Source organism: Anopheles ziemanni, chromosome 2 (assembly GCF_943734765.1).
Source record: "Anopheles ziemanni chromosome 2, idAnoZiCoDA_A2_x.2, whole genome shotgun sequence".
NCBI lineage: Eukaryota > Metazoa > Arthropoda > Insecta > Diptera > Culicidae > Anopheles > Anopheles ziemanni.
In genome coordinates this window covers 74,376,047-74,397,925 of record NC_080705.1, presented here as the reverse complement: position 1 = coordinate 74,397,925, position 21,879 = coordinate 74,376,047, and the positions used below count along the sequence as shown (strand labels likewise).

The following is a 21,879-nucleotide window of genomic DNA, read 5'->3' as shown; positions in this document are numbered from 1 at the left end:
TAATTTGAATCCGCACTGATCGCTTTATTTCGTACTTATCGTTACAGGAAGACTACATTTCTTATTAACGATTACACTGTTTTTCCTTGATTTGACCGATTTCACGGTTGAGCCGAGCCAAGTTGAAATCTAGCATATCCAATCGCAACAGCATCTGTTTACAAATATCAACCTTCTTCTCTCTGGTTAGTACTGGCGGTTGTTCCCCGCCGTTCAGTGTGCTAATAGTGAGCTCCGTCGCCGGTTCCAAACCCAACTGCTGGTGGTTCCCGTCCACAGTCGCTTTGAGTTCACTCTGATAGTGGGCCCTACTAAGGTCGAGTGCCGTTCGAAGCTCGAGTAGGAAATGATTTTCTAGCACGTCGAAGTAGTCCCAGACGTGGCTGTGATTCGCTTGATCCGTCTTCAGCAGCACCCATAGGGCAGAGATGGCGCTGGTGATACTGTAGGAGTTATCCAGGAGGTCCGTCTTTACACCGTGCTTTAGTACACAGATGTGTTTCGTTAACATATCACGTAACACTTCCCCGCTGTACCATCTTGGAAGCGGAGTGTCGGATTTGTTTTGCCGAATCGCGTCGCAGACAAGATTTTTGTAGCAACTGATAGCAAACGATCGCACCGAATCGTCCTCGAATTTCTTCAACATGAAAGCGATTACCGTGTAGCGACCTTCATCGTCAAACGAATGGATATACTGTGTAAGCACGGCTAGTCCAACCTCTCGATTACGAACACTCCCCGTACGCTCGAGGGCACGAATGAACCGTTTACAAAACGTACTGTGAATCTGTGCGTCCAGATCTTTCGCCGTTAGCTCAATACCGCGCAGCAATCTAACTAAAGCTTGGGCCAATCGGATTCCTTTGAAGTAAACCAACGTCCGTTCGGAGCTGACGAGTTGCACCACGTAGTAGAGTCCCATTTCGAAAATGTAGCGTGCTTCATACACTTGGGGTACGCTCGCAGGTAGTAAATTTTCTCCCAGCAGAAGATAATACAGCACCGCTAGTCCTTCCACCTTGTACTTTTCATGGTTTAAAAAGCAATCGTTTCCAGCAGTTTGTTCTTCATCGTCTCCTGCTTCATCGCGCAACCGTACGGCGGTATTGGTACGTTTTCGGCCATACATTGTTCTTCTCTCTCCGTAGGGCAACAAGAATAGTGGATCTTTGACAAGCGTTAAAATAAGGCTAGCCATATCTTCGGCCACTTGGATCGAGTAACTTTTGGCGGCTAAAATGATCGGAGCAGAGGTATTAGACATTTAGTTCCTAAGCTAATCCTAGCGCCAAACATGTTATACCTGGAAGAGGACGCTCTCGGGGCATTCTTCTCGGTTGCTCGGTTCGCTGCAGATGCAGCAGTGGAAACAACTTTCCCATCAACTGCAGTACGAAACAAATTAATGCATTCTTCTGGTTAAGAATAGTTTCGAAGAAAATGCTTCCCGATGGCCGATCAAGATGCTTCGTAATTGGTTCCAGAAAAAGGTGCATCGTCAGATACAACTGCAGCCACCTGCGGACAGTTTCATCATTTTCCAATAAGACTTCTTCCTCTTCGTCCATGTCCTTGTTCACGTTCTCAGGCAACGGTATCTTCTCGAGGTATTCCATGATTGTATTAAACACCCACTCGATACAACGTGCGTTCTTCGCGGGCAGTCGCAGGATGGCCACCTGTGCCACTTTCAGCAAGGACGTGAAAACTTCATCGCTAGGTGCATTACCAAGCTTTTCGATCAGTTCGAACAACACTTCTTGTGGGGTGCATTTTAGGGCCAGTCGATGCAAAAGTGTTTCCGAGGTGGTGTAAAGGTCTGGTTTGTTTTCTGCATTGTCATCCGAGAGATTACCGGCAATCAGGGATATCAGATCCATGGTTTGTACCTTTATCATTGTATCGTTGGCCGAGTCGGCTATGACATCGAGGGCCGATTTGTATTCGCCCTGCTCCAGTTTCCCAATTACAGCTTCGAGGACATCCATTTTGTTACAAACGGAAAAAACGGGTGCCGATGGATGGATGGTCAGTGTCTGTTGTTGTGATGGATAGGTGCGTCGTCGACGATTGCTCAACAATATGAAACACACACCGCAAACTTCTTGACGCCGTCAAATTGCGTTCTTCGTTGATAGATGTTGTATAATTTCTTTGCCGTATTTTCGGAACACTATGGATGCGATTGTTCGCAATTTCACTGCACGTAATCTTACATCTAAACAAATAAATGATTTCGCTAAACTCCGCCTGGATGTGTGGTACACTTGTAAACGGCTCGACTGACAGGCGCTTATGAAACAATTTTTCATTCCCACGATCCGCGGCTACTTACCCAACAAACTGATTGGTGATCGTCGAAAATTACCAAAAGCTCGAAGAAACATATTCAAAGCACTACGTTGGAGCTATTCCTTTTATCTGCAGACGGGTTGCTATCGCCTGTGATCAATGAAATTCGAATGATCTCGGCACTTTACTTGATTATTTCATCAACAATCAAAGTTTGACAGAAACGAGGGCTACGATGAATATCACGAAAAGGGGATTATTCACGCACAACATGTTTTTCCTATGTAAACAAATATTCTGATAACGTTTCTCTGAGAAATAATTTATACTTTTTGCCATATTTACTGTTAAGAAGAATGCGTACAGCTTATCAAGCTTTACGTCGTATCAAATATAAATAATATTCTGTTTTGGATCGTTTTGCTGCTGCTTAAGTTATGAATCGGATGATGTAAACATCGATGCAGGCTCATCCTTCGCATTCGATGTCAATAGGCAAATTTCGCGATTATCAAAGATGGTTGTCAAAGACAAAAAATTGTAATCACTACACCCAGTCGTTTTCCGTCGGGAAGCACCGAAACTGAAATCAATCCATAATTATGTAGGTGCTGCTAGTGTGGTGCGGAAAACAGTTGCTGGCTCGTCAAGTTTGTTCCATGCGGCACCAGAATGTCGACCCGTTCGCAGCTAACAAAAGATCTAAACGGTAAATAATGGTTTTGCAGAAAAATGTTTACACCACCCGCTGCGCGAGAGCTGGGCAGGCAATTTCCAAAATAGAGGTCACTTCGGGAGACATCTGGACGTGTAGTCCGGGAAGGGAGTACTGATAACATGATACCAACCCGTTCGTGGGGCTCCCCTTTCGTATCCTTATCTTTCCTCCTCTTCCGCAATTGAGCTGACCAACAAAAAAATCCTACAATTGCACACAAAGGCACTGCTCGGCCACGAACCGAACTCATCACACTGAGTCATACTTTATGCTGTGGCGTCATCGTGCGTCTCGCAACATTGGAGTAACTTTATGTTGTGCTGGAAGTGACCGTGCTTGCATTATGATTATCTACCGAAGAGCCTACCACCAACACCCTCTTGCGTGTGCAAGATATCATCGCATCGAAGCTCTGATAAGGGCGACTTCCCCCACGAAGATATGGGCTCTCCATGTACACCACCAGAAAATGGGATACTTGAATGAAATAGTCTTGCTGGGAACACACGGGTGAAAACATGCCTCCTACGAAGCGTCGCGATGAGGTCGATGTCGTTGAAAGTGCTGGCAAATATTTGGCCAAAGTGCTTGAGTTGATTCATTTGAGTGCGAATAAGAATATAACAGGTGAAGAATGCAAGAAAGTTCATGCGGGCCTGTACAGTGGGTGGAATTTAATGTTTGTCCTCTGGGCATTGCAATCACAATAGTTCAACCGAAGTTAATTAATCCAATTTAAACTCACATTGTTATGGTGTTTGTTTAATTACAGAGAGTGTGAAAACACTTCTTGGACGACACACCAAAATTCTGGTGAAGTATATGGTCAAATTAGAAGTTAAGAGCGATAAAACTGAGAATCGAGTTTTGGTGAGTATTTCATTCAAATGAACGTACTTCTGTTCCGTTCGTGTTTGTGATAGTTCTGCAAAGAATTACGCAAAGATAAATGGTTATAAAAAAACCCGTATGGATTAAACGTATCTCTCTTGCAGGTTTTCACGCCGGTGCGAGTGTATCTGCTTACAGCCAAAGTACCGACAAGGGTAGGTCTTAGATTTACTACTTCGTGCTATCGTGTCGCAACGCGATACGGGTATCGATAAGGGCCAAATAGCATCTAACCGGGTCGTGTTTGTGGACGGTTCTTTTTTCGCTTCGCTTTCGTTTCCATTTACAGATAGACTGCCATTTTCACTATCTAGATATACAATCGATCGAAAGTCGGAAGCCAACCCATTTTACAATAACCACCAATGATAAAAGCTACTCTTTCTCGACGATTGGCGATGCGGGAAGTTTTACATCGGTAAGTACCATCACGCTGAATGTTCCGTTAAGTTGTCGATTAATCATTTGCCCCCCTTCATTCGTTATTTCTGTACAGAATGCCGATGTTATTCTGACGGATTTATCTTCTGCAATCAAGCAGATCTTTCCAACCGTCCCACTGCGGTACATAATTCGAAAGGTCAGTAACTAGAATGCTCCTTGCATGATCCTACGAATATCAATGCTAACGTTTCTTTTTTTCTCCCTTCCATTTCAGATCGATGTTAATCCCATCGAACGCACGTCGATATTCTCCGACGAGCTGCGCCCATCAGACCCGCGCAATGTGGGCCCTTGCGGTGGCTTCAGCATGCAGTACGCCTGCATGTGCGATCAGCATGCGGTGCAGTACCGCGAGGAGGTCGCCTGGGACATCGATACGATCTACCTGTCCCACGATGCTCGGGTGCTCAATTTGCGCGACTTCGACCATCTGGAGCAGAAGGATCTGATGGCGATTGTGGCCGCACTCGAGTATAATACCTTCTTCCGGGGGCTGAAGGCGACCCACACGCGGCTGTCGACGGAAACGCTCGAACGAGTGCTACAAGTGCTCCGGCGATCGCTGTGGCTCGAGGAACTGCATCTGGAAGCGCTGGGATTAAAGTAGGCATAGCAAATGCTAGCAAATGTGATCAATTTCATTGAAAGTTTTTCTCATTCGTAGGTCTGACTTTATACATAAGCTAGCTGTTGCTGTGATATCTAATTCCGCGCCTGCTTTGCGATCCATTGATTTGAGCCATAATTTGATCGAGGACAAAGGTTTGTATAGTACACGAATGAATGTCAACAACCACATTAATCATATGAAAAATGTTTTCCCTTCATTCCCTCTAGGTGCTACTCATTTGGCTGGTCCAATAGCAAAAATGTCCAAAGGCTTCTCCAAGCTGGCTCTCGCACACTGCGGCCTCAGTGCTAAGGGCGTCAATCAGTTGGCCCATTCGCTGTCGCTGAATCAAAACATTTCCAGCTCCCTCACGTATCTCGATCTGAGCGGAAACATTCTGAAGGACGACGTCAATGTAATGCTATAATACCGTGTAGTGGACAATGATGATTGCATTGCTAATATCGGTTGTTTCCATTTTTCGGTTGTATTTGTAGAATCTTTACAATTTTCTGGCACAACCTAACGTAATCGAACACTTGGACATCTCCCGGACGGATACCACACTGGAAAGTGTATGTTTTAAATGGCACTCCTTTCGGTTGGCCGCCGATGATTCATGCTTTTGTGGTTTATTTCTAGGTTTTTGGAGCGCTTTTGCGTGGCTGCGCGACTCATCTGCTTCATTTGAACGTGTCGCACAATAATTTCGGCACAAAGAAGGGTAAAGAAATCCCACCCTCGTTTAAGCAGTTCTTCACCAGCAGCCTCAGCCTTAAGCATCTTAATATTGCCAGCTGCAAGTTGCCTCTGGAAGCGCTCAAGCATCTTCTGCTCGGGCTGGCGTGCAACGAGTCGACGGCGGGTCTCTATCTGGACTTAAGCGGAAACTCCCTCGGCTCGCAGGGTGCGCACGTGCTCGAGTCGTGCATCCACGGAGTGCGGGTGTTAGCTAGCCTGGACATCAGCGATAACAACATGGACTACGAGTTGGCCCACGTGTTGACGGCGATCGGGAAAAATCCCTCGATACGCTCGCTGTACATGAGCAAATGTTTTACGGGCATGAAGCTGAAGCACATTGGCACGGTGATGGATTCGCTGGTGAATCTGATCCAGAAGGATGACTTCCAGCTGCAGGAATTAGTGCTGGCGGAAAACCGGCTCAAGACGGATCTGCATAACTTCATTAATGCACTCGGCAGCAACCAGCACCTGCAGATGCTAGACATTACGGGCAATCTGATGGGCGATATCGGAGCGCGGTTGCTTGCCAAAGCGTTGCAAATCAACAATAAGCTCAAAACGATCGCCCTCGATCGGAACAACGTTACGCTGCAGGGGTACGCGGACATTGTGTACGCACTCGAGAACAACTTCTCCGTGCGTAACATGCCGTTCCCGTTGCACGATATTGCACCCTGTTTGAAGCAACACCCGGAGCGTACCGATGGACTGATGAAGAAGATGCAGGAACTGCTGTTCCGAAACGGTAATGGGTTTAAGCGTACGCATGGACAAGGTTTTCGGTAAGTTTTCCGCAATTGGTGCTCGTTTGTTTCTTTTTAAATGGCGATTTCGCTCTTTTCTTGCACCATTAATAGGCTCCAGCATGGTTTCCTGCTGTCCTCCACCCATCAAGTACTCGACAAGCTGGTTGCCGAAACGCAGGAAACGATGTCCTCACGCCAGAGCTCGCTCGACGGTAGTTTGTCACGGTTGTTGGAGGACGCGGAGAACTGCAAGCAACTGCTACCGAAGCTGCAAGAGTCGGTACGCTGCGATCCGCATCCGATCGAGGTGCGCCTCGGAAAGATGAAAACCGAACTTCACCAATCGATCAGAAGCTATCTGCAGGTATGGCCTTAAAACAAATCCGTTCCCAATTTCGGTTTCCGGACAGGTCACTAATGGAAAGCTTTTTAATTCGCAGGAAACTATGGAAACGATGCTACGGACTGGCATCGAACAGTGTCCGAAAACGCTCGGCTCGCAAGTGGTGCTGTCCGAGTTGCGCAAAGGCTGCGAAGAGCGCTTAACAATTTCGGAGGAGTTTCTTCAAAGCTGTCTCGTGAACAGTGCCGGCGGGGAAGTAATGAATCGTATCAGGTGAGATTGGCCTAAACTATAAATCGTATAAACTGTCACGCTGTAACAATAGATTTAATTTTTATTGTGCACAATATTTGCTACTCGTTAATTATAATTTTTGGTATTTGATTTTTTATTAAAAAACTCCCTTTGTTTCCTTACAGCGAAGTGGAACAATCTTTGGCCAGTTTAATCTCGGATCGAGCTACGGATGAGGTACTGGAGGCACTGACTCGCTACCGCAAAGGTTTGGGCATTGCAGAGGGACCACTGGGCTACAGTGACGATTTGTTGTCCCTGGACGGTACTAAAAATAATTCTAGTCAGGTAGTTAATTCAATTGTTATTGTGAAAACTTACACTTCACATGGAATATCTTTACAATCTTGCCTTCCATTCTGTTCCAACAGAGCACTGAGCCGATTGCAAGCTTTGAGCTTCGGGGTTTAGACCTTCCGAAACTGGGGCTGGATTCACCAACGGTAAGTGTACAGTAGTAGTAGTAGAGAGTCCTCTAAACACAACAAAAAAAACCTATCTCATTGTTTCACCATTGTTCTACCATTGATCCCATTCATATTACGCATTGGTTTCATCGATTGTTTCCATCCCATCTTGTACCACAACCACCACAACCACCAACGCACACATTCGACAGAAATTGGAATATCTAAACCTAGTGAGTATTACAGATTAGTGACAACACACACTCTACCTTTTTGTTGCATGCGTCCGGTGACGATCTTTGCGATGAACGGCAAATTGGCTTTCCCGTAGCGTTTTGTGTATTTCTCCTGCATTCATTTTATGTTTACCCTGTTCCAGTGGATTGACCCAGCACCGGGTGTTTTCCTTGTAGTGCCCATTGATTTTATTTTATTTTAAGCTTTCACTCAGCTCACAGTAATGTGAAGGGACGTATTAAAACACCTCCAATGTTTCTCTTCTCAGGCAACGCCACAACTGCAGCACAAGCGCCGTTCGATAGCGCGCAAAGTGCGGCCACAGTCGGTGGTAGGGTTGGGTGTGGAAAACCTAAGCCTCGCCAACATTCCGGATGTGACCGAAGCCTCGATCGCAAGCAGCGTATCCCGCAGCAGTAGCAACAGCAGTGCGAAGAAGCGTGAATCACCCAATCCGAAGGAGGACGAGTGTTGCGATTCGATCACGGAGCTTCCGAGCCAGTCTCTTACGCTGCAGCACTTGGTTAAGGGTAAGTTTAACAGACTGTTTAGGAGGTTAAGCGAAAGAGTTAAATGCAATCAAAGCAACTGGTTCATATCAATATTCTTTATGAAGGCCGCCCGAAACGAGCGAAAACACGCGCTCCCAAGAAACCGGTCATAGCGGACAACGTTGCTGCCGCCGGTACGGTCGTTAACGAGGGTATCGAATCGTTCTTCAGACCAGGATCGGCCACACCCTCCACCCTGACACCACTTGTGTCCCCCACGTCGGAGGAGTACAGCTCTCTAAGCTTCGTCGACAGTCCCACGCTCAGCCGGGACGATGGTGGCCGCTTCTCCAACGTGACCTCCGGAGAGACTACCCCGATCCTCGAGGAACGCAAGCCACTTAAGCTGGACCGTTCGTCGCCGCTTTTAAAGGGTGTTAACTGGACCTCCCGGTCGCGCTCTTCGGACAACCTGGAGAAGGTATCACCCTCGGTAAACCGCAAGTCACCGCTGGTTAAGGCGGCCACCGAGGTAGTAGAAACGCCACGGAGCGGTGAAGCACGACCGCTAGAGAACAATGGCACGATGATGGTGTCCGGTACCGGCAGCAGCAGCAGCAAATCTCCCAGCAACGAGTCGGTACGAAGCCACAACGTGGAGTCGTCCCTTGGGCCGCGCATTGGCAATGGGACGGGCCAGAAAACGCCCATCATTTCGCCCAAACCACGGCCCTGGTCTGTTCTGGGACACGAGTCGAAGGCCGAATTCAACGAATCGTCCGTCGATAGCATCGACACTGACGGCGATTTGGTGCTCATATCGGGGCAAACGCCCGGTGGATCGATCGTCGGTATTACGCCTGGTGCTATAAGCGCTTCCGCCGGCAGTGGTGGGGGAGGAAGCATACTTGGAATAACACCGGGTATGTTCATTGCCATGCTGAAATGCCAGTTTGTATATTTTTAATAAAACGTTTCCTTTTTACATTCATTCCAGGAGCGGTCATTGAGAAGAAATCGGTACGGGACATGGCAGCCGGATTGAATAAGCTTGGAGGTATATCCTTTTTTACATTTCTTTAATGGCTCTCATGCTACCTGTTTGTGTGTTTGATACGTTTAAAGCATGTTAGACTGTGATTGTTTATTTTATTATTTTAATTTATTTTATTTCCGTTCTTGGTGCCGTTTCGACACGACCCTCTCATATTCGTTTTGCCGCCATTACTGCGGTCCTATCCCTTCTTCCTTTATTCCGGTCTTGTGCACGTCGTGTTATGTTCGATTTGGATAATAAATGTACCGGCTCGCCCTCGGAATACCACGGCATGATATGTTGCACGTGCAACGGCACGCGTAGTCGAACTTGAACGGAACTCGTTGATGCGAAGCTCTACCTCGTCGTACTCGGCCTCGGCGTTGCTACGGACGTCACCCTCGACCTTGTTGGGGCGCACCAGCAGTCAAAGAAACAGTAGCAATATTAGTAGTAGCAGTAGTAACAGTAGCAGTAGTCATAGTCTCAGCCCGAGCAGCACGCAGCACACTAGCGACCCTGCGCTGGCTGAACCCCAAAGCCTCCCGACTGCGGGAGTCAATGCCGTAGAATCCGGCGGCAGTAACTCCGAGGTGCTGAAAGACACAACGTCCGTTAAACGGATTGTTGCTGGCAAGAAAATTACCGCTTTGTTTGAGGTTTGTTATGATTTGTTCGATTTGCATGCCTATCCACTATGCATCTGCACCAAACCATTCACCTCATTATCATCATTAGAAACTAACGTTGTCATGCATCCCATGGACGGTTACTTGGATGTTGCTAAATGATCATCACCATCTTCATCTTCACCATTAGCTACGGATGAGCTGCTACTTTGTAACGGTTCTAATGTGTTGCTTGTTTTTAACCTCCCAATTTTAGGAGACACTAGTTGAAGGCCTGCAGAAATCGTCAAGAAAAACAATGTACAGAGAGTCCACCGTCTATAAAGGCGAGGATGCGGTCGATGTGTAGTTTGCGATCCACGTAAGGGGGTAGATGGGAAGGATAGGAGATGTCACCCCCCGTGGCATGAGATCAAGCATCACAAGCTCGTCCGACAGAGGAATAAGCGCGGTGTACGGGACGTAGCAGTATTCCGTGGAATGATATTTAAAATTCAACTGCAGTGAGTGAAGGGAAGCTTCCATTTCTTTTTTGTTTACGTTTACTTTTATTGATAACCGTTTGTTTTTTACTAAGCTACACACATTATTTCACAACCGATTTCCTTTCGATGGGTGCGTGCGTAACAACAAAAGTATTATTTTTACAACCTGACGCGAAACCCCCCGCCGGGTGTTGCTTTTCTTTCAGGGAACCTCGCTCACTATGCTTGCGAAAGGGACGATGTTTCGATGTGACTTTTTTTTTTTATTTTAGGATGTAACTTAACCCCTCTAGCTGGTACTGATCGCCACAACCGCACGGTAGCTCATTAAAAGACTGTTATTACTGTCCTCCAATTTTTGCAACGGAACGGTGCGTTAGAAGAAACTACATAATGATAAAATGATCGACTTGTTTGCTTACTCTCTAACCTTAGGAGGTCTCTAATCTTTTTTTTAACTAGGAATGTTGAAAGTCTGAACGTAAGGTTAAGGGGAAAATCATTCCATGCGCTTGACATTGTGGAACAGCACATATGTTTGCTGTGATGGGAAAAAGCAACTGAACAAGTAACATACCGAGTAACATTGTATGACTCTACGTTTCATAGTTAAAACCATTTGCTCTCACTGCAATGCAATACCTTTCCGTACTACGGCGTATAGTGGAAAACTGAAGAACTGTGCCAAACAAGATATAAAAAGGGAGAAAATCGAAATCAGCAGCGAATTAAACCACCACCCCAACCACACATTGTGTAACTATAGATACATCGATAATCGTACACGCGTTGAAAGTAACGTCAGCGAACGTAGAATACCGTAGAATAGTGCGACACGTTAGATCAATTACAACTTTTGCATGATTCGATCGGAACCACACACATTATCTCGTTAGCGTTTGCGTTCAATAATGATAGACGAAAGAGCACAAATAGCATAACCCCACACTAGAGAGATGGACGGATTTCAGAAACGAACTTCCGAATGGAACGAAGTGCTCAGGACTGATAGAAGGACTCGTGTCTACGACAGCCGCGACGGAATGCTTGTGCGGAAAGTTAGAGCCTTCATTCGACATTCCCATTTATACATCATACTATAAACTCTTAACACACAGGAACACACCCCTACCCCCCCATAGCACGGCCAAACGGTGTGATATATATAGATCAAGTGCACCTGGATGGAAAAGCAGGGGTAACAACGAAAAGATCAGGGTTTCTCGCGACCCGTTCAGTAGTAATAAACGTTATAATAACACTCGTATGTATTCAAACTAGCATGATCCGTTGTGGGTGAGATTGAATAAACATGAAACTGCATAACTGCTGTTAGTTATCCTTTCCCGATACGCAAGGCATTAGTAGTTGGAACATTAAAGCAAGTACGTAATAACCGATTGTATGATTAAATAAAGCAAGTCATTTTACATGAAATTAAATATGTAAGTGTTTATGAGCATTGAGTATTGAAACATCCAACATGGGCCATCCAACACGGAACTTGGGTGGATGAGGAACACGCTGCGCTCGGTTCGATGTAGTAGCACGTGGTCGGTAAAACGCGTTGTTCTTCTACCCATATTTTCTTCTACAAATGATTTAATTTCTGCATAGTTTTCAGATGTTAACCAAATCCCTCCAAATCAGTATAACGGATGTGTATTCTTATCATGCAATAAAAGGAACCCATTCACAGTACGTTTGTTTCGCTATATTTGGTGATTGTAATGACATTCTTTTAACCGGTGCGCGATGTCCATGGTCGTTTTCATGACAATAAAAATAAATTAGTCAACAATGTTTGTTAATTTGTTTTTTGTTATATCTGCGTTATTTTACCGTACCGACTAAATTTCTAAATGCTTTTCTCTAACACCACGCTGTCGAAGTGGATGCCGGTGTAGAAGATAATCCACGTGACCAGAAAGCACGCGAACGAAGTCATAAAACCTTCCTTCACTATTTCCCACATGCCACCGTACGCTTCCTCGTCGATGGACTGGAAGTTATTGCTGTAAAGGTAGACGGCTCCGCAGTTCAACAGGGCAAATCTGTGGAATGAAGTGGATTGAGCGGTGTGCTTAGTATGCCAGATTATCGATATCCTGTAAACGTTGTCACCTACAGTGCCAGTGCGATGAATCCTTTCAGTGGAATAATGCCCATAACTATTCCGATGAGGATACCCAAAACTTGTCGCGCCCAGTACACAACATCCAGGAAATCGTCCTACGGAGAAAAGGTAGAGAATTATTGCTATCAATCGCTTATCATTACATCAATGAAGTTAAAACGTTTGGGTCTTTGTTATGGTGTCGATATACTGCGGTATTGAAACTTATACACTGAATTTGTGTGCACCTTTAGTAATTGAACAATATATTAACCTCCACCATTCACTAACAATCAAGTTAAAAAAGTAAGCAATTAGGCATGAAAACAGCAGTATTGAAAACTTTTCGAAATCTTCACCGTACATACGCACCTTATCACTCCACTCCGAGTTTGGTTTTATCGCCCGGTTCCACACGGACGCGATGTGAGATGTTTTCGGTTTCGCCAGCTTTTCATTGTGTCCCGACTTGGCGACCATTTTCGTTTATGAAATGCTAAATTTTACCAATTATTTTACCATACACGCTCTTGGCTTAATGATTTCCTAATTTTTTTCTCGATTGAATGCTGATGTTTGACAAAAACCTGGTGACACGAAACACAGGAAAAATAACACCGTATACAACTGTTGTTCCACTTCTTCCGTCCAACAGTGTGCCAATGTGGTGAAGTTGCCCTACCTGAGAGTTTTTTAAAATATACCCCATGATTTTAGGGATGGGATATATTTGTGAATGAAAAACTGAGAGTTTTTTTAAATATTAAAGTAATATTTTGTGATTCATCGATTTGTAAAATGTTTTAAAATATCGGAAATTGCTCAGCAGATGCTTTGTAAACAAAGCGGCGCCGCACATGCCGGTTTTGACGTTCATGTTTGTTTTCATTGGCTGTATTGTCAACGTACTGTTAAATAATCAACATCGTGAAAACAGCAGAAAACAATTACCCTCTGAAAACATTAGAAAACTATGCTCGCGGCCAAATTCTTTACACCAGCACGATGGTTCCACAAAGGTAATTCATTAACTCACTATTGTTTGAAAGTGAAAGTTTGCTAAGTTCTTTCCTCCGTTAGGATTGCAATCGGCGAGGGGAGCCATAGTGTTGAATGTGGAAACCAAAAAGTGTGCTCGGAATCCAAACAAGTCTAGCCCGCTTACGCATTTACCGGATTACACCTTTATGGATGGCCGTGTGACCCCGTTTGGAGTAGGTATTTATACGGGGGTTCTTTAGAAACGTATCTGATATGTGCCGTATTGTGGTTTACTTGCAGTCCAATCAGAAGAAACGCATCTTACAACAGCGTGAAATTGCAAAGCAAATAGTGACATTATCAAAGGAGATGGATTTCGCCGTGGAAAGACACGATCGAATCAACGCAGAACAAGCAAAACGTAAAGAAGACCTCGTTCGCGAAAAGTTGAAACCGAAGGGTCATTTATTGTTGAAAAAATCCAAGTGACGCTAGCCAAACGAATAAACTTAGTAGTTACGATCCGTTAAGTCGCTTGTTCTCGCAATGTGTTCACGTGATTCATAAAGGCTTTGATTCTTTTTGGGCACAACTTTTCCGCCCAGTGACCGTTGGTTTTAAAATGTGATCCAACAATGGCGCCGTGTGAAAGCTGTCGGTAGTTGGTGAAGTTTTCGAGTGTTAGGCCCGAGCCGATGATCAGCGGCAGATCAGTTTTCCCAACTAGACTACTAAGTTCGACTTCACTTGCACTAGCACCTGTGGAAGCACCGGTAATGACTAGACCATCGGAGAGGAAGAACTCGGCGGCGTGTGCTGTTTCACCAATCGACACATCATTTGTAATCGCATGGGAGCTAGAAGTAACAGTTATCCAATTGCATAAACCTCTCCAGGATGTATTGTAACGCTAGTTTACCTATGTTTCTTTTTAATGTCCGTCAGCACCAGGACATCTTCGGCGTCGATTTGTTTCCGATAGCGTAGCAATGAACCGGCGCATGCATCGGTGAATCCTTCATCGGCCATGTGTCCGAACACAAATCCCTCGGCACGAATGTACTGCAGCTTGCACGCTTTAGCTACGGCCAATGCTTCACGATTGCAACCGGCCAAAATCTGTACTCCACAGGGAATGCTCGAAACTGTCTGACGAACGGCGCAGGCCACTCTTGCCATTGCTGCAGTTACTTCCGGCCCAAGGTTATCGCTTGGTCGAATGTATGGGATGTCATGCATGTTTTCTATCAATATTCCATCCTATGGGCAATAGACGGGGAATTTATCAATCGAACCATTTCTCACACTCTCCAACGTGTGCTTACCACGCCATTTTCTTGGTAGACTTCAGCTTCCTTGCAGGCATTCTCCACTACCTTCTCAAAGCATCCCCGGTAAAGTGGTGTTCCTTAGGGTAGAGGACATGGTAAAAATCACTTCTGTTGGAAGCCTCCATTTCGACCCGAGCCTACCAGGCAGAGCGCCAACGTGAATCATGCCAATGATTGGGAATGGTTTGGCGAAAAGGGACAGAAATTTGGACATTATGCTATGATGATCACGTTTGCCGCAAACTATTTTTCTATTTTGTAAACAACGATCATTTGTGATGACAACATTGCGCTGATGGCACAGGGTGATCCGGACATTAATATTTTGACAGTTGCTCGGTTACTAGCATTTTTCAAAATCGACGTTAATTAGTGTACTAGTCGAAAGATTTCAATAGTGGCGCCAAAGTTTCAAAAATAGATAACACGTGATCGTCTAGAGTTTGTGGTAAAAGTACAGTCGATGTATTGTGATATTTGGTAAACAAAGGAAAAAGATTGACATTGATGGAAGTGGTTGTGAGAAAAGTAATTTATTTCTGTTAAGATCTTAAAATGACGTGTTGCCTGTTCCATTCGATCGTACTGTATGTTGCAGGATGTTGGTGATTTAACAAAAACAAAAAACTAACCCGTTGACTGTTTTTATAAATTTAAAAATCCCTTTGAAAATTAACTGTTCATTCATCTGAAATGTCTTTTAAAGTATCCCAAATGCGTACCATTAGCCAGGTCGACGGCATAAGATGCCCGCAAAAATGTCGTTTGTTTCCGCGACCTTTGTCCAAACGCTCACGTACAAAATGTAAATGTTTCTCAAAAACAAAAGATCGCAAATGCTCAAATATGTGGGTTTTTTTTTCGATCATTTTCCTTTTCCATAAACACTTGGGACTACTTTCTACCGCAAGGGCAGCTTACGCGAATCGATACTTCCTAGGCTAATCGATTTGAAGCACTTTTGGCATGGATAATTCTTTGGAAATAGAACGTTATTGAACTAGCATTAACGCGTGAATAGATTTGTTTTTTTTTTTTTGGTCTGTGTTATCACTCACTAGAATAAAGCTCCTTTTTCTGTTTGAATAAATTATTTTAAAACAAAACTGCACTGTTCGAGTTCAAGCTTTTGATTTCGTTATAGGTTTATAAATATTAATTTAAGATGAGCATAACAGACGAATAATGTAAACCTACACTGGTTCTTCAGACGATCTGGAAGTTGTATTTTGGTTGTATCTTGCATCTACGGTTGCATTGTATGTCGTGTTGTTCAATTTCAGCAATTGAATAATCGTTTATCGTTCCTTTAAGTTGTATACTGTTGTTCGTTATTTCCGCGGTTAATGTTTTATCGATAGGTTTATCTTGTTTGGGCCTGCTCGGTGTGTTGCATGGTTCATGAGTTTAAAGCATAGGATGTTGAGTTGGGATTGTTTTTTTAGATCAGTTGGTTGTTTTTTCTACTAACAATCACTACCACAATCATGATACATCATAACATTCTTATGTGTTTTTTTGTTTTTTTGTGTGTGTTTAGTTTCGTTTCACATTCGTCTAGGTTTCAAACATGGTGCATTGTTTCCATTATGGTTTACGGCGAAACAACAATGCTCTAGCTAGGTTAACCTTTTTGCAAAAGGGGTTCTTTAGATTTACTTTTTCATATTTACCTAAGCGGTTTATAAAAGAAAAATTAAAAAACTGCTAGCAAGTGCCTCTTCCGGTTACGATGTTTCGGTTTGATAATTCTTCCCGCTTCGGAAGTTAAAAAAAAACTATGTTTCCTTGTTAATTCCGGTACCCAAAAAACATGGCCACAGCACTAGGGTACATCCAATGAAGCACGCAGTTGTGGGAACGTTTTTATAGGTGTATGTGCGTGTGTGTGTATGTGTTGTGTTTTTCTCCTTTAACTGTTGTTATCTGGCCCATGCATCATTATAAACTACTTTGCTTCGCCTAAGGATCACCCCCTCCCCGGATAATCGCCGTAAACTTTTTAGCACTATCGTTATTTATCACATACTTGTTTGTTCTGTTGAAAGGATCAAAACGGGGGATACAACGGGGGGGTTTAGCCTGTTTCCCTAAACAGCATGCATCCAACTATATCTGATATGATCGATACTATGAACTCATGGAAAAGCGTATTACAGCATGGTTGATTCCGTTCGCTTCCGTCCAAACACCGTATCCTGTTTTATGCTTTTTAGCAAACATCTTCCCACATCGGGCGCCATCATGGAAAAAAATGTTCCCTGGCCCGTTCCATAAAACCGTTTCCTTGCCAGCGCTCTTGAACGCTTCAAATTGTATGTTCTTCTCTCGTAAGGCAATTTTTATATATGAAGGGCTGGGTAGTTACTTGTTTTCATGTTCATGTAAATGTGACACGTGTTCGGTTCGAAATGCATTGGACCACGCTTCGTATGCATCGTGGCACGTATTATTCTAAAACCGGAAACGAAATTACGTGAGCATAGAAACTTTACCGCCAGTTGTGGATGGTTCAGCTTAAAGAAGACACCTCCGCCCAACCGAAAATTAAAATCTCACCATGGAATCCCAGGGGCCTCCAAACACCCACTTGAGAATGGAGAAGGTTGCTATGGCTACTAGATCTATCGACCAAAGCAGGTCCAAGATGTTCCTGTCTACTATGATGCAATTGGGATGTAATTAGCGCGTTTGATTGCGAGTGTGTGTTAAAACGTTTATCAATATGGACCGATTCTAAATTTCCTCGAAGTGGTGTAGTAATGTTAAATATGATTATAACATTTCAATCGAATAGTTTTCCAACGTATTTTTATAATAAAATACATTCATTAGTGACGAAAATCGGCCAGTAAACAAATTCAATTCAAACAAATAAATCCCAAGGTTTATAATCAGAACTTCTCTTGGAAGAAAACAGAAATGGCGGCTGATTTCCCATTCGATGAAGTTCTAATGAACATGTGCGTTATTGTATTTCGTTTAAAAACTGATTTTTTTGTTTGTGTGGGTGTGTGTAAATAGTACTTCCAATGAGTGCTAGGTTGCTGTGTGTTTTTTTCTGTTTCTTCTTATTTTACATCACATTTACTGGTATAACTGTTCGTGTATAGTAGCTTCTGTAATGATTTTTTTACGATTCTTGTGTGTGATTTCGATAGACATGCTGGTTTGTTTAACATCTACTCCCTACGTTGCCTCCTACTGTCGGGGTTAGGCAAACGAACTGTTCGCCATCTTTCCATGCCGGTAAGAATGTATGACACATCTGTGCTAGTCTGGATGATATCGCTAAATAAATTACTAGCACTACCTAGTGAGTGCCTAGTATGCTTCAGTGCTTGAGAATGGTTTTTTTTGGTGTGATCATGAACTGCTGATCTTACAAACGTTTGACACAGTGTACAAAGGTGACGGTGTGTGTTGTGTGTGTGTGCTGCTGCTGTTGATCGCGCTGTTTGGTGCTTTCCTACTTAAACATTAGCCTACTATGTCGTACAGTAAAGTTTAGGGTTGTTTGGTACTAGTTAGTTTGTTCTTGTTTCCTTTCCGTTCCTTTTTTCTTTTAAATTGAGCGTGCCTCTTGGTAGGAAATGCTTCTGCAGTAAGCTCTTGCATGCGTTTGTGTGTGTGTGTTTTTTTTTAGGGCACAAGGGATTTTCCTCCCTTCGAGTAAATGTTTTGCTTTATCCATCACAAATGAAGGAGTTTGGTTCGTTCCTCCCATTTCGGTAAAGGAATGAATGAGCGAATGGAATATGCTGTTGTGACTACTACGTTACATCGCTAGATCGCTTCGGGAAGTGCGAGGATCCGTCTACGTTCGATCGATCGATCGATATTGCGCGTACAGCGTACCAATACGACTGTGAGCACGATTCGTGAATCGCTTTCGCTCGATCGATTCGCCATAAGAAAGAAATGCGGCATAACTGTCAATTCGCTAGATAACAAACGAAGTGAGACTGGTTTTCCTGGGTAACGCAATGCCACTACGGTAGAAGATACTCCTTCTTCCCACATTCGTAAAATCATCCATCTGATTGTACCTCCACGGAATGAGAGCGTCTTAAGAAGTGGTAACGATAACAGTGGCATCCGTCTCGCCTTTGTCATTCCGTCCTTTTCTCTGATTTCCTTCCCGCTAGTGAAAACATTCATAAAATTCGTTAAAATGTAGTTAACACGTGATAAAGGACCGAATACTAGAAAGTACCTCGACGAGGGTGGGAAAAGGTCAGTAATGTGAGGTGTCTATTGCATATGTACTATGTATTGTGTATGTTTTTGTTTTCGCTTCACTATGGTTTTGCCACTACGTAGATTACAGACTACTACCGACAGAGGGAGTACTCCACCATGAATTTTAGCCTACTTGCAAATGTCTTGAGCTACTAGTCTACCCAGTTAGTTTACGGCCCTACGGTACACAAACACAAATATCGACCTGAAATGAAAACGTAATCGCTACGGAAGAAGTCACTGACTCTGCTATGATTTGTGTGTTTTTGGTTTTGCTGGTTTACTTTTCTATTCTAGACAAGTGGAGCAAGTTAGAGGGCTCACAAAGCGCGCAGTTTCCTGCGACATCCGACACTGTCACTTGGTCTTGGAGCTTAACTTTATGGTGGCTAGTAGAAATTCCTTCGCTGTTGCTAATACGACAACAAAATGAACCGTTCCCAGCATTGCCGCTTGGTGACGGAACGGTGTGTTGTGAGTATAAAAATTGCTGTTCTATAAGACCGGAGAGCACGTGTGGAAAGATACAGTCCCTTCCCTGGATTGAACTCTGCTCTGTGTCAATCGGTGTTAGCCGTTGGATACTGGTCTATCGTCTACCAGCCAGCCAGCTAGCCGAACGATTGACAGGAAGCAGAACCCAAGGTGATTTGCAGCCAACTGTGCTCCCACGGGTAGATACCGCGTTCGTAGTATTCGGGCAATCATGCACTGGCCGATTGTGTCTGCCATTCTACCAATCCTGTTACGGTGGTGGGGCTACGTTTGGATGATGTCACTAGAACTACGCGTACGGGAAGAGTACGGTTCCAACGCGGAGACGTGGCGGGCTTAGATGGAAGGCCTACAAGAGTCCAGGGATAGGAGTAACGTATGACAGGGTTCTATCGAGACTACTCTACGCAATCCAAGGGTGTGCCAAGGGGAGTGTTGTAAATTATCCTAATTCAGCCCGGGGATAGCATTGCGTCGCCCGAAAGCCATTTTACTGTTTCCGTCTACTTAGTATTTGCAAGTAAAATTGTAATTGTTAAATAACAACTGCTAAATGTAAACATACTCTAAAATAAACTCTCGGAGAAACCCGATGGTATGGCTGGCTTATCGCCACCAGACCACGGTTCGGCATAAGGCTGGAGATTAAGTGGAGTTCCAACTAACTAGTAGTAAACTATTTGCAAACCTAGATCCAACGGCCTAGGTCCAACGTACCGAAACGCGCGCTATAGCACTATTCAAACAGTAAATAAATCTGCTTTTACCGTTGTCCTACGGGTCTTAAGTAATCGTGCCAAACTGAATGTATGTATGAACCAAATGCTGTTACGTTCTGTCGATGCGTGTTCGTCTGCCTCTTTTCACGGTGTGTGTGTGTATTTGTGTGTGTGTGTGTGTGTGGACCACAGGTGGTTGTTTTTCCCAATAGAGACAAGAGCAAATGTACAAACTTAATGATCGATTTCTTGATTTGTTATCGTTAGATGTAAAGTACAAGATGTAACTGTTCGACGGTTGACTCTGAAAGTTGTCTAGTTCCCTAGAGGCGAGGATCAAAGAGGGATGTTTCGCTTGTTAATGCAATTTAAAATCTCTTCCTTGAATCATGGTGGGTATGTACAGATAACAATGATACATTATTTTCCCCTCACAGGTTTTATGCTTCACCATCTGAAACATCTGGTCTCACTGGTTTTTAAATATGCGACGCGCTATGTTCTAAAATCGATACACAACGTGACAACGATGGTGTAGAAAATACGGTAACGGCGCACAGTAGTGTCGGATTTGTATTATCGTTAGCGTTCTGTAGGTGTAGTGTGAAGGGTTTTACTGTATTTTATAGGATCACTATTTTCGCCTCCCGCAATTCCACGGAATACACTGGAAATGGAACAGACCGTAGAATAAATTACATTTGTACAGAGCAACAAATACTGGTTTAAAATTGCCTTCTCTCAGACGAGCCATACACGTGGCGGGCTTTTACCAAATTAAATCTTAAACAAACTACGGATGTTAAAATGTTTTCCCAACTAAACCCGGTGAGAAACATGCACCACTAGGTTTCGCTAGGAAGCCAACTTTAGGTTTGTATGGTGGATGCTGTGGTGATCTCTCGGTTATTCTCTTCGTTTCCCGGCTAAATATGTTCAGAAAGATGGTGATACATTTTCAAAAGTTGTATGTTATTGTTTCCGTGTGGTTCTGCACTGTCGCATCCTTTGTTTTCGTAACCTCCTTCTTCGTTTCGTAAAAAACACTTCCGCTCGAGCGGGAGAAAAAATGTATCAAAATTTGTTAGTTATGTTGCTTTCTGCGAGTTGTGACAGAGTTGTGTGTTTTTACCCAGTTTGCTTTGTTTTTGCTTGTTCATTAAAGACAGACGTTCGGAGTAAAGTTTCGTTTGGTTATCTCCCCTTCCTCCTCTATTCTCCTTCTTTTAAGCTTTTTTTTTGAGTGTGTTTTTGCTTTACTCATTCGATGGCAATGAAGCCTACATTAAGGACATCCATTAGGACACACTGGCACACGAAGCACATCGAATGACAACGACTGATGATAATAAAATGACGAATGATTTCTGTGCGACGAGAGAGAGAGAGAGGGAGAGGGCACTGGACTACACTTACGGTTGATAAAATGGCAATCTCGCTCCGGCTTTGCTCTTGTGCGAGGGATGAGGGATGATCACCGTCCATCCGAGGGGATGATGACTTTTTTTTGTCTCGTTTTCGGTACGTATGCGGGTGTGTAAGAGTAAATGTCCATCTTACATACATGTTACTTTGCACTTTTCACCATACAGCAGCGTTAGTAGAAGCGAATTTGGAGGGGG

General features: G+C 43.9%; 5 protein-coding genes across 5 annotated transcripts; 2 read left to right on the top strand and 3 right to left on the bottom strand.

The window, feature by feature from the left end:
- Positions 1 to 23: 23 nt before the first annotated feature.
- On the bottom strand, positions 24 to 1,991 carry LOC131281029 (glomulin). The gene is made up of 2 exons (XM_058310281.1): positions 1,307 to 1,991; positions 24 to 1,236 (listed from the first exon to the last, which is right to left on the bottom strand). The coding sequence occupies exons 1-2, from the start codon at positions 1,989 to 1,991 to the stop codon at positions 65 to 67; spliced, it is 1,857 nt and encodes a 618-aa protein (XP_058166264.1). The 3' UTR covers positions 24 to 64.
- An 881-nt stretch (positions 1,992 to 2,872) lies between these two features.
- Positions 2,873 to 11,674, top strand: LOC131281912 (F-actin-uncapping protein LRRC16A). Its single transcript, XM_058311276.1, has 18 exons — positions 2,873 to 3,004; positions 3,786 to 3,883; positions 4,009 to 4,059; positions 4,194 to 4,322; positions 4,401 to 4,484; positions 4,563 to 4,951; positions 5,013 to 5,110; positions 5,186 to 5,373; positions 5,456 to 5,533; positions 5,601 to 6,487; positions 6,563 to 6,815; positions 6,892 to 7,067; positions 7,214 to 7,397; positions 7,487 to 7,531; positions 8,001 to 8,262; positions 8,349 to 9,146; positions 9,221 to 9,280; positions 10,145 to 11,674. Exons 1-18 carry the CDS (start codon positions 2,968 to 2,970, stop codon positions 10,156 to 10,158), a joined length of 3,831 nt encoding a protein of 1,276 aa, XP_058167259.1. The 5' UTR covers positions 2,873 to 2,967; the 3' UTR covers positions 10,159 to 11,674.
- Positions 11,675 to 12,072: 398 nt separating this feature from the next.
- LOC131281296 (GEL complex subunit OPTI) lies at positions 12,073 to 13,055 on the bottom strand. The gene is made up of 3 exons (XM_058310573.1): positions 12,862 to 13,055; positions 12,502 to 12,605; positions 12,073 to 12,427 (listed from the first exon to the last, which is right to left on the bottom strand). Exons 1-3 carry the CDS (start codon positions 12,967 to 12,969, stop codon positions 12,232 to 12,234), a joined length of 408 nt encoding a protein of 135 aa, XP_058166556.1. The 5' UTR covers positions 12,970 to 13,055; the 3' UTR covers positions 12,073 to 12,231.
- A 407-nt stretch (positions 13,056 to 13,462) lies between these two features.
- On the top strand, positions 13,463 to 14,173 carry LOC131294318 (large ribosomal subunit protein mL52). The gene is made up of 3 exons (XM_058322364.1): positions 13,463 to 13,508; positions 13,570 to 13,703; positions 13,771 to 14,173. The coding sequence occupies exons 1-3, from the start codon at positions 13,463 to 13,465 to the stop codon at positions 13,957 to 13,959; spliced, it is 369 nt and encodes a 122-aa protein (XP_058178347.1). The 3' UTR covers positions 13,960 to 14,173.
- On the bottom strand, positions 13,779 to 15,015 carry LOC131290828 (uncharacterized protein F13E9.13, mitochondrial). Its single transcript, XM_058320013.1, has 4 exons — positions 14,943 to 15,015; positions 14,796 to 14,878; positions 14,390 to 14,730; positions 13,779 to 14,327 (listed from the first exon to the last, which is right to left on the bottom strand). Exons 1-4 carry the CDS (start codon positions 15,013 to 15,015, stop codon positions 13,997 to 13,999), a joined length of 828 nt encoding a protein of 275 aa, XP_058175996.1. The 3' UTR covers positions 13,779 to 13,996.
- Between the last annotated feature and the right edge of the window lie 6,864 nt (positions 15,016 to 21,879).